At 40.0% G+C, this 11,438-nt stretch overlaps 1 protein-coding gene across 3 annotated transcripts; it reads right to left on the bottom strand.

Annotated features, from left to right (window-relative positions):
* Positions 1-1,444: 1,444 nt before the first annotated feature.
* LOC139553971 (zinc finger protein 25-like) lies at positions 1,445-8,584 on the bottom strand. 3 transcript variants are annotated; one of them, XM_071366799.1, is made up of 4 exons: positions 8,379-8,584; positions 6,243-6,363; positions 4,370-4,468; positions 1,445-3,013 (listed from the first exon to the last, which is right to left on the bottom strand). In XM_071366799.1, exons 2-4 carry the CDS (start codon positions 6,340-6,342, stop codon positions 2,244-2,246), a joined length of 969 nt encoding a protein of 322 aa, XP_071222900.1. In that variant the 5' UTR covers positions 6,343-6,363; positions 8,379-8,584; the 3' UTR covers positions 1,445-2,243. The 3 variants fall into 3 exon arrangements, with proteins under 3 accessions (XP_071222900.1, XP_071222901.1, XP_071222902.1); XM_071366800.1 differs by lacking the exon at positions 8,379-8,584 and adding an exon at positions 6,962-7,078; XM_071366801.1 differs by lacking the exon at positions 8,379-8,584 and adding an exon at positions 6,834-6,971.
* Positions 8,585-11,438: the final 2,854 nt, after the last annotated feature.

Raw genomic sequence — 11,438 nt, 5'->3', positions numbered from 1 at the left:
TCCCATGATGTCAAGCAAAGAGGCACTGAGTTTGAAGGTAGGCCTTGAAATACATCCACAGGTACACCTCCAATTGACTCAAATGATGTCAATGAGCCTATCAGAAGCTTCTAAAGCCATGAGATCATTTTCTGGAATTTTCTAACCTGTTTAAAAGGCACAGTCAACTTAGTGTATGTAAACTTCTGACCCACTGGAATTGTGATACAGTGAAATAATCTGTCTGTAAACAATTGTTGGACAAATTACTTGTGTCATGCACAAAGTAGATGTCCTAACCAACTTGCGAAATCTATAGTATGTTAACAAGAAATTTGTGGAGTGGTTGAAAAACGAGTTTTAATGACTACAACCTAAGTGTATGTAAACTTCCGACTTCAACTGTATAACACTATACAAAAGTACATTTTTGACATATCCATATAGTTTTTGAAACCCACAGTATGAATGATCCAGAGTTGCTTTACTTGCCTAAGTGTTGTCCACATTTTGCCTTTTTATTCCCATCTTCTGAGAAAAGATCTTTGTCCTAGTGTTCCATCTTCTGAGAAAAGATCTTTGCCCTAGTGTTCCATCTTCTGAGAAAAGATCTTTGTCCTAGTGTTCCATCTTCTGAGAAAAGATCTTTGTCCTAGTGTTCCATCTTCTGAGAAAAGATCTTTGTCCTAGTGTTCCATCTTCTGGGAAAAGATCTTTGCCCCAGTGTTCCATCTTCTGAGAAAAGATCTTTGTCCTAGTGTTCCATCTTCTGAGAAAATATCTTTGTCCTAGTGTTCCATCTTCTGAGAAAAGATCTTTGTCCTAGTGTTCCATCTTCTGGGAAAAGATCTTTGCCCTAGTGTTCCATCTTCTGAGAAAAGATCTTTGTCCTAATGTTCTTTCTTCCTAGTCCCCTTTCTGTATCTATAACCAGGTTTCCATTCAACCATTTTATTCCATTCCCATCCTTGGCCTTAGCTATCAGACACTATTCCCAGCTCTGTGGTGGACATTGGAAGGAATATGTTCTCCTTAATAGACACAGAAACAAACAAAAGGGGAGGTGTAGGGATGTACATCAAGCAGACCTGAGCTCCAGTTGGATGAGAAATCTGCTGTGTAGAAATCTGACCACACGCAAGAAACACAGGTCGGGAGTGTATCTAAAAATCTGTTTTCGCTTTGTCATTATGGGGTATTGTGATGTCATTATGGGGTATTGTGATGTCATTATGGGGTATTGTGATGTCATTATGGGGTATTGTGTGTAGATTGATGAGGGTAAAAAACAATTTAATCAATTTTAGAATAAGGCTGTAACGTAACAAATTGTGGAAAAAGTCAAGGGGTCTGAATACTTTCCGAATGCATTGTATATATACGATACAAATAGGAGAAGGACTTTAGAGAAATTGCAAGCTAATACAGGTAACCACAGCTAAAAACAAAGTCGTTTGCCAGGAAGCAGATTTCCATTACCTTTATTACCAGGAAGTTGTTTTATGACATTGTGCAAGTAACCTATTGGTTAGGACAGTGTTTCCCAACCCTGGTCCTCAAACACTACACATTGTTGTTCGAGCCCTACACCTCATTCAGCTCATTGAGGCAAGGTAGCCTAGTGGTTAGAGTGTTGGACTAGTAACCGGAAGGTTGCAAGATCAAATCCCCGAGCTGACAAGGTAAAAATCTGTCGTTTTGCTCCTGAACAAGGCAGTTAACCCACTGTTCCTAGGCCGTCATTGAAAATAAGAATTTGTTCTTAACTGACTTGCCTAGTTAAATAAAGGTTAAAATAAAAATTGAGGACTTGATGGTTAGTTGACAAGTTGAATCAGGTGTTCTTGTCCAGGGTTACAATAACAATGTGTATTGTTGAGGAATGCTGCCACTCCAAGGATGTGGCTCATTGGACACGCCCATCCCCTCTAACCCCGCCTCCATGTCAAGAGTACCAAAACTTGGAGGAGAGAAAAGATGACTTGAAGGTGGAATAAAATTGTCATTGCAAGGACAAAAGCCAAGAGCGAAAACAAGTTATTTGACCAAATCAACTTTAAAGATTGGATCAACTGAATGCTTTGAAAATCATTTTTCAATGGTGTTTGAATGCTACTTTTTTTTCAATTCAGTATTTTTTATTCACTATTTTTTGTTTACATAATAATTATTATTTTATTTTTTTACATTTCAGTTTCACCATGCATTACTTCAATTATTTTTTAAATTTCCGTTCTTTTTCTTTTGGGTCAATTCTTTTGAACTCAAATTGTCTCCAAGGCTTCTCCCCTGTGTGCATTCTGATGTAGCGTTAGATTACTTGACGTGGTGAAGCATTTCCCACATTCAGAGCAGCAGTAAGGCTTCTCTCCAGAATGTTTTCGCAGGTGTCTTTCAAGATATGATGGGAATGGGAAACTCTTCCCACAGTCAGAGCAGGAGTAAGGCTTCTCCCCTGTGTGAGTTCTCCGATGAGAGGTTAGATGACTTGATGTTGTGAAGCATTTCCCACAGTCAGAGCAGGAGTACGGTTTCTCTCCAGAATGTTTCCGCAAGTGTATTTCAAGATATGATGGGAATGGGAAACTCTTCTCACAGTGAGGACAGTGGTGAGGCTTCTCTCCAGTGTGCGTTCGATGGTGCACGTTCAAGCCACTCAGTTGGGAGAAACTCATCCCACAGTCAGCGCAGGAATAAGGCTTCTCTCCGGAATGTTTTCGCAGGTGTCTTTCAAGATATGATGGGAATGGGAAACTCTCCTCACAGTGAGGACAGCGGTGAGGCTTCTCTCCAGTGTGTGTTCGATGGTGCACGTTCAAGCCACTCAGTTGGGAGAAACTCATCCCACAGTCATTACAGGAATAAGGCTTCTCTCCGGAATGTTTTCGCAGGTGTCTTTCAAGATATGAAAGGAACGGGAAACTCTTCTTACATTGGGGACAGTGGTGAGACCTCTTCGCTTTGCTCACTTTCCGATGTTGCTTGACTGAAGCAGGCAATGTCTCAACATGGTCAGAGGAGATAGGGGTCTTTCCTGTGTGAATGACAGCAGAACAACAGATGAGCCGGTGTAACACAATCATTGCATCAAATTATAATAAAATACGTGCACAATTAAGCAGTACTGAAAATGGATATAGACAACTCTGCTTTAAAATGGTAGGTTTCTCTGCTTTAAGTGTATGGAGATCCATGGTGGGGCTACCTTTTTATTTTATTCTACCTAGGTTAATCTGATTTATTTTATTTATTTAACCTTAATTTAACTCGGCAAGTCAGTTAAGAACAAATTCTTATTTACAATGACGACCTACCTGGGAACAGTTAACTGGGTTAGAACGAGGCAGAATGACAGATGTGTACCCTGCCAGCTCGGGGATTCGATCCAGCAACCTTTCGGTTACTGGCCCAACGCTCTAACCACTAGACTACCTGCCACCCCATATGGAGATCCATGGTGGAGCTACCTAGATTTCTCTGCTTTAAGTGTCTGGAGATCCGTGGTAGGTTTCTCTGCTTTAAGTGTCTGGAGATGCCTGGTAGTTTTCTCTGCTTTAAGTGTCTGGGGATCCGTGGTAGGTTTCTCTGCTTTAAATGTCTGGAGATCCGTGGTAGGTTTCTCTGCTTTAAGTGTCTGGAGATGCCTGGTAGTTTTCTCTGCTTTAAGTTTCTGGAGATCCGTGGTAGGTTTCTCTGCTTTAAGTGTCTGGAGATCCGTGGTAGGTTTCTCTGCTTTAAGTGTCTGGAGATCCATGGTAGGTTTCTCTGCTTGGAACTATAATGCTACATTTCCTTTTTCTTCTTTTTTAAGGACAATGACACAGTATATGATACATGCCATTTGCGTCACTACAGACCCTGGTTCGATTCCGGGCTGTATCACAACCGGCCATGATCGGGCAGCGCACAATTGGCCCCAGCGTTGTCCGGGGTTTGGCCGGGGTAGGCCGTCATTGTAAATAAGAATTTGTTCTTTAACTGACTTTGCCTAGTTAAATAAAGGTTAAATTAAAAATAAGAACATTTAGCAGACGCTTTTATCCAAAGCCACTTAGTCATATGTAACGGGGTTAATTATGTTTCCACTTGCCACTGCAGAACTGTTTATTTAATGGTTATGTATTATAACTGGTTGGTGAAAGTTAGATGTCAATAAGGTGTAATGTCATTGACTAGACTTGCAGATAGGAGGAGATCACGAACGTATTCCCAGTCTGATAATGGACATGCAAGCGGTAGGTCACGTTCTGAAATTACGTATTCTCTTTACAATGTGTACGAGTTCTACTACCACTGGTGAGCGCCTTTAAACGGAGATTAATCAACTAATTTTTTTTTTTTTTTTAATACTCTGACAGGCCTAAAAATACTACTTAAAACCTGCTTTTACCATGATCAACAGATTCACCAATGTCTTCCTTCTCCTCTTTGTTAACGGTGACATTCAGCCCCAGTGTTTGACTGCTGTCTGCCGTCTCTGGACTCTCTTCTGTGTGAATGAGAACAGAAGACCATGTCAAAGGCTGCAATAAACATACCATCAAAACTATAGTATTGAAACTAGTCAACTTGCAGGGGATAATTTTTTAAAATGTATTACTAAAACCATGTAACAAAGTGGCAGGCAAACAACTAAATAACCCAAGTATGTCTTTTAATCTGCCGTGTTCAAGCCACAACAGCAAATGAAAAATGGGATAGTGTCTTAAAAATAATAACGTAATCAATCTGTCTGGCTAAAAGGTAAGTATGCAAACCAGCAGACGCTGTTCCCCACGGACTAGAAAACCTGCTCTCCTACCTGGGTAATCATCCTATTCCCATGATAAAACCTGCTCTCCTACCTGGGTAATCATCCTATTCCCATGATAAAACCTGCTCTCCTACCTGGGTAATCATCCTATTCCCATGATAAAACCTGCTCTCCTACCTGGGTAATCGTCCTATTCCCACGATAAAACCTGCTCTCCTACCTGGGTAATCATCCTATTCCCATGATAAAACCTGCTCTCCTACCTGGGTAATCATCCTATTCCCATGATAAAACCTGCTCTCCTACCTGGGTAATCATCCTATTCCCATGATAAAACCTGCTCTCCTACCTGGGTAATCGTCCTATTCCCATGATAAAACCTGCTCTCCTACCTGGGTAATCTTCCAATTCCCATGATAAAACCTGCTCTCCTACCTGGGTAATCGTCCTATTCCCATGATAAAACCTGCTCTCCTACCTGGGTAATCGTCCTATTCCCATGATAAAACCTGCTCTCCTACCTGGGTAATCGTCCTATTCCCATGATAAAACCTGCTCTCCTACCTGGGTAATCGTCCTATTCCCATGATAAAACCTGCTCTGTTACCTGGGTAATCATCCTATTCCCATGATAAAACCTGCTCTCCTACCTGGGTAATCATCCTATTCCCATGATAAACCCTGCTCTGTTACCTAGGTAATCATCCTATTCCCATGATAAAACCTGCTCTCCTACCTGGGTAATCATCCTATTCCCATGATAAAACCTGCTCTCCTACCTGGGTAATCATCCTATTCCCATGATAAAACCTGCTCTGTTACCTAGGTAATCATCCTATTCCCATGATAAACCCTGCTCTGTTACCTAGGTAATCATCCTATTCCCATGATAAAACCTGCTCTCCTACCTGGGTAATCGTCCTATTCCCATGATAAAACCTGCTCTCCTACCTGGGTAATCGTCCTATTCCCATGATAAACCCTGCTCTGTTACCTAGGTAATCATCCTATTCCCATGATAAAACCTGCTCTCCTACCTGGGTAATCATCCTATTCCCATGATAAAACCTGCTCTCCTACCTGGGTAATCGTCCTATTCCCATGATAAATCCTGCTCTCCTACCTGGGTAATCGTCCTATTCCCATGATAAAACCTGCTCTTCTACTTGGGTAATCGTCCTATTCCCATGATAAAACCTGCTCTGTTACCTGGGTAATCATCCTATTCCCATGATAAAACCTGCTCTGTTACCTGGGTAATCATCCTATTCCCATGATAAAACCTGCTCTCCTACCTGGGTAATCGTCCTATTCCCATGATAAAACCTGCTCTCCTACCTGGGTAATCGTCACATTCCCATGATAAAACCTGCTCTCCTACCTGGGTAATCGTCACATTCCCATGATAAACCCTGCTCTCCTACCTGGGTAATCGTCACATTCCCATGATAAACCCTGCTCTGTTACCTGGGTAATCATCCTATTCCCATGATAAACCCTGCTCTGTTACCTGGGTAATCGTCACATTCCCAAATCTTCACTTCCTCTTCTTTATCTTTGGTGATGACATTGAGCCGGAGTGTTTGACTGCAGTCTTTCACTGATGCCATCTCTCCTGTGATGCAGACAACCTGTAAAATAAAACAAAAAAAGGCTGTATGAAATGCAGGACTGTTATGTCATTTGATGGCTTGCTAGCTAGCTAGTTGCCCCCCCATCCCCATAACATGTGTAAATAGTGTACTATAAATTGTGCCTTCCTGTATTATACTGATGCTAAAAATTGTATTCTATTCTACTGAGCTATTTACTTTATGGTCGTATTCTTATCTTGTATTATTTCTTTGTTACATTGTCCAGAAGAAACCTACAAGTAAGCAAGCAAGCGTTGGATGGTGTATACCATGTGTATCCTATACATACGACCAATAAAACTTTAAACTAGACCGCAATCACACGTCCCTTGCTTAAAAACAAAAAATCCCTTATTTTCCGATGTATTCAATTATTGCTACGGAAACTTAGGCTGGCTAAGCTACTAAATAAAGTCTAAAATTGTGAGGTAGATGTAGCTGGCTAACATGAGCTATTTGGGTTTTACCTAGCCCAGTAATGGACTAAAGGAGCCTAACTTTACTCTTTAAGATGTATGTTTCCCAGGCGAAACAATTGGTACATATATTACTACAACATTTGGTGATGTTTTGGTCTTCGGCAGTTCGTACCCACAATTATTTTTGTTGTTGTTGTTGAGGCAGGTCAAAGTTCAGTAGCTGAAGTCTACACCCCTTTGTCAGTGATTGGTCAACAGTACTACTCCTAGTAGGAGTGGGAAAATGAAGTGTTGGTTGTCATTCAAGGAGAGTTCATGCAATGTTTTTCCACTTGAGAAATACTGCACCAAACATCTTAGGTAGATGTAAAATTGCGCGACTAACACCTCTTCGGCAAAACCGTCAAAATGAATGACAGATTCCTTGATTTATCATTGATTAATTCATACTATTTTGAGGAAGTGTTTCTGGCTATGCTGTTGCTACGGTGGCTCAACAGGGACAAACCGTAATATTGCCGCTTTTTAAAAGTTTTTCCAAGCGAAGGTCATTAGAGAGTATGCGAGCAGACGGTCGCTTCTCTTAGCCGAGTTCTGCTTGGAACAAACTGAACCTGTATGCGGACACCTTCATAGTCCAATGACCTTACATGTTCTCTTTAGAGGCGAAATGGCACTGGCAGCCAAAAACTCCATCTAAACTTGAATAAATTCCCAATTGCGGTACTGTTTTAGAAACACAACTTTCATATCTCATCAAAATAATTTCACAAATGCAAAATATACACTTAGTATATCGGTTTTAACACAGTGGCAGCCAACAGTATATCTTTTTTTAGTCTACATGAGTTTATTATGGATAAGAGCAGGAATATTTTTATTTGTCAAAAGGCAGTCAACCACCAATCACCATGTCACCAGAATAAGACCCTTGACGTTTATTGGAAAGGAGCATCAAGCTCATCACCGTGCACTTTCACCACCCTGTAAAATTCATCATAATTGATTTAATCTGTAGTTTAATCAACTGCATGGTCTGCCGATCCATAGTGGTAGGACCACACGTCATCACGTTAGCCAAGTTCACTTTGATATGATAGTTTCCACCGCCATTTCTCGCATAATTACATTTTACTGACACAAAAATATCCCACCACGTCGAACGAACAAATTATCTGTTGCCATTTATACAATTGTACCGAAACGTCCAGTTTCCATCACAGCTGTAGCGTTAATGATTTTTTTTTTTTTTTTTTATACAGTACGACTTTACATAAAAACAGAGAATGGAAACGTGATTACTGAGAAGATACTATCGTCAATAGGCGCTAAAGGTAGTTAGCGTCAGTATGAATGGGTTAGGTTTTAGCCAATAGCTTTCGCTATTAACTATTAACTACATCATATTTGATTTAGCTAGTTACCTAGCTACATATTTACATGTTGTACTTACTTGTGAGCTACAAAAAGTATGTTGTGACATTGTTTACTAGCTAGCTAAGAGTTGAGTATCATTAGCTACCGCTAGCTAGCTAGGCCATGCCTGGCCATTTGCCTTACAACAGACCCCTTCGACTGAGGGGGGATTCTTACCTGAAGCCTTGTTTTGGTAGCTAAAGCGAAATCATAAATATTTTTTTTTGTGGAGTTATTTGTTAATTGTTTGACGAGTAGTGTTATTTATGCCTTGACATCGCTTCCCCCAAAAAATCCAACACAAACGCAATGTCAATTTCCGCATTTTCTCCTTCGACAGACTAGGCCTGTCTACAAATGTAGACTTACGCCACCTGTTGTGCGGGAGTGTGAATCACAGACATGATTGAATAATTATGCAATATTGGATTCTACTCATTCGCAAACCAACCAACAACACACACCAGAAGAGGTTATATAAATGAAACGGAGTCAAACGTGGTTTCCATATGTTTGATGTGTTTTTGATACCGTTCCATTTATTCCATTCCAGCCATTACAATGAGGCCGTCCTCCTATGGCTCCTCCCACCAGCCTCCACTGACAAACACACACACACATATAAAATAGCCATAGTTTAGCCTTTCTGACCACCAAGTTCTCTAAATGAACAAAGATTCTTAGCCTGTCCGTCAAAGTTGTTCGAAACCATAATTTGAGTTGAAAATGTGACACATTTATTGAAGTATTTTTATTCGGTACATGGAAATTTAACTACAAAAGGTCACTACGTCATCACACGCAGCCTTTTATCTGCAACAAGTCAATTTGATGGGAAAATGAGCATATAGTTTTGTGATTTTAGAATATTCACATGAAAATCTGTCTCCAATTGGATGGAAACCTAGCTACTGTTCTGTGAATCAAGGTAAACCGACTCAATCTTGCTAGATGTTGATTTGAGAGATGAACTCATCACCTAGATTGTTCTACCATTGTACCACAGATAATTCACTGGCATGTATAAATGTGAAGCATCCGGTTGGCATATTTGGTATTGAGAGGAAGCCCAGTGGTCAGTAGTGTTAAAAAATTGAACGAGATGTATTTTGGCCGACATTCAGCTCATTTTCTCATCAATTGAACATTTGCTCTCTGTTTCCAAAACTAAAATCTGTAACAGAGTGCACACCATTTGGTAGACTTACCTAATTGTTTATGGATATTACTTTATTTAGGACGAGTGCACTAGATAGTGGGTGTTTTCCTAATGAACGTCATTCAGTAGGGCACAAATGGTTTTCATCCTGTTTTTCACGGTAGCTAGCTAGCTTGTCCCAAGTAGATATCTAGCCGGCTGGCTAATTCACAACTCACCAAAAAAAAACGTACTTGGTTTAAATAGCTACAAATCGATTTCTTTGCAAGTTTCCCCACTACTTCTGTTAATCAACTTTTTTCACGATAAGAAACATATTTCATCAATAAATACCTTGTTTACTGTAAAACGTTCTCGTTATTTTGTTTAGGGGGAGAAGCAATATATATATCTTTCGAATGATTATGCAAAGCTAATTTCCCGCTTGATTATGAAATTGTTGAGCTGGAATCTCATGTGTTTGTTGTCAAAGATACTGATAACGACTGCGTTTATTACAAAGATGAGGCTATGTGCTGCAATACTGTCCAGAGGAAGGGCGTAAAATCCCTTGTCCAGTTTCCAACAGACGTGGAAAGGTATGTACTACATAATGAGAAGATGCATTTGGAGTAATTAAGACATGGTGATGGCACACGTCGTTAGTTGTGTAATCAGTAGTGGGCTGTATCCATGACTACCCATGCAATCAATCACCAAAACAATGCCTACTGATGTATCAAACATGCTAGCTACCAGCAATGAAATTAAACTACAGCTGGGTTTAACACAGCTAGCATGAGGCAGCATGGCTAGCTAACGGTAGTTTACCAACGTGTCCAGCTGTATTACATCAAAGGCTATGTATGCTGCACAATCAATAGAAGCCAATAATTTGTGACGCTGGGTCATTTCAAGGTAATTTATCGAGCTGTTGAACACCATTAAGTAACTTTTAAATGATGGTAGATGTCTGTAAAACATTGTATAGGCAACTACTTATGTTCTGTTGCCCTGTGATCAGATAAAGTAAGAATACCCACAAATATAGTATACTATAAGTTATATGCATCTTCAGAAAATAGACATAACTCAAAAGGTTGTACATTTATAAAGTGCCTGTTGACATGGTGAAAAATATAGAACATGTAAAAAACCATGAAAGTAGAGCATTTGATCACATTGTGCATGTATCCCCTCAATAGGGTAATGGACTAAAAAGAAAGATATACACCATGTGTAGCATCAGAGCAGAGCTTCAACACATTAGGTTTCAGAGGGCAGCAACTGAACATGTTTCATAGGATAAAGTGTGGGTCTTTATTGTGATGTTTCATAGGACAGGATAAAGTGTGGGTCTTTATTCTGATGTTTCATAGGACAGGATAACCTGTGGGTCTTTATTCTATATGTTCTGTTATGGGGGGTGTTGCTAATCAGGCAATGGTTGTTATGGTGGTGTCTCACAGAGAGGAATGTGTCGGCTTTGATTGAAGCGAAGGAGTGTGACATAGACCCCAAAAGTCTGCTGTCAACAGGGATGGAGTCCATATACACTAACTATAGCAGGACACGATCAGTAAGAATGTAAGGTTCCTCCTTTGGGAACTGGTCACAGGAGTAGCAAGAAAGGCTACCTTCTGGAGTCTACGTCACACTCCTCTCACACATACAGAGAGGAATATCGACATGGCTGCTGTTTAAATGAACTGTAGAGTACTATTAAAATCACATTGTATTGGTCACATACACATGGTTAGCTGTTACAAGAGGAATCATTTATTGGACTCTGTTTCAGAAATTATCTAAAAGATATTATTTATTTTTTTACATAAATATATGTTGTGTTTTCGCTGTAAAACATAAAAAAAATCGGACATGTTGGCTGGATTCACAAGATGTTTATCTTTCATATGCTGTATTGGACTTGTGATTTCATGAAATTATATTATATTATATCCCTGTGGCGCTAGGCTAGGCTAGGCTAGGCTAGTCAGCGTTTCTGATGAGAATGATCCCGGATCCGGGATGGGTAGTCCAGAAAGGTTTTAATGCAACCGCTGTGTCAGATTTCAAAAAGCTTTATGGCAAAACACAAT

The sequence above is a fragment of the Salvelinus alpinus genome, chromosome 25 (assembly GCF_045679555.1).
Source record: "Salvelinus alpinus chromosome 25, SLU_Salpinus.1, whole genome shotgun sequence".
In the NCBI taxonomy this organism is placed as follows: Eukaryota; Metazoa; Chordata; class Actinopteri; order Salmoniformes; family Salmonidae; genus Salvelinus; species Salvelinus alpinus.
Note: the sequence above shows the minus strand (reverse complement) of the source record. Positions and strands in the feature narration are given on the sequence as shown.

Excerpts from the sequence above, each read along its gene's own strand:
- LOC139553971 (XM_071366799.1), bottom strand. The coding sequence starts at position 6,342 with ATGGCATCAGTGAAAGACTGCAGTCAAACACTCCGGCTCAATGTCATC. Across the intron at positions 4,469-6,242 it reads GGAATGTGACGATTACCCAG|AAGAGAGTCCAGAGACGGCA; the intron begins GTAACAGAGCAG and ends TCATTCACACAG. Across the intron at positions 3,014-4,369 it reads TGGTGAATCTGTTGATCATG|GAAAGACCCCTATCTCCTCT; the intron begins GTAAAAGCAGGT and ends TCATTCACACAG.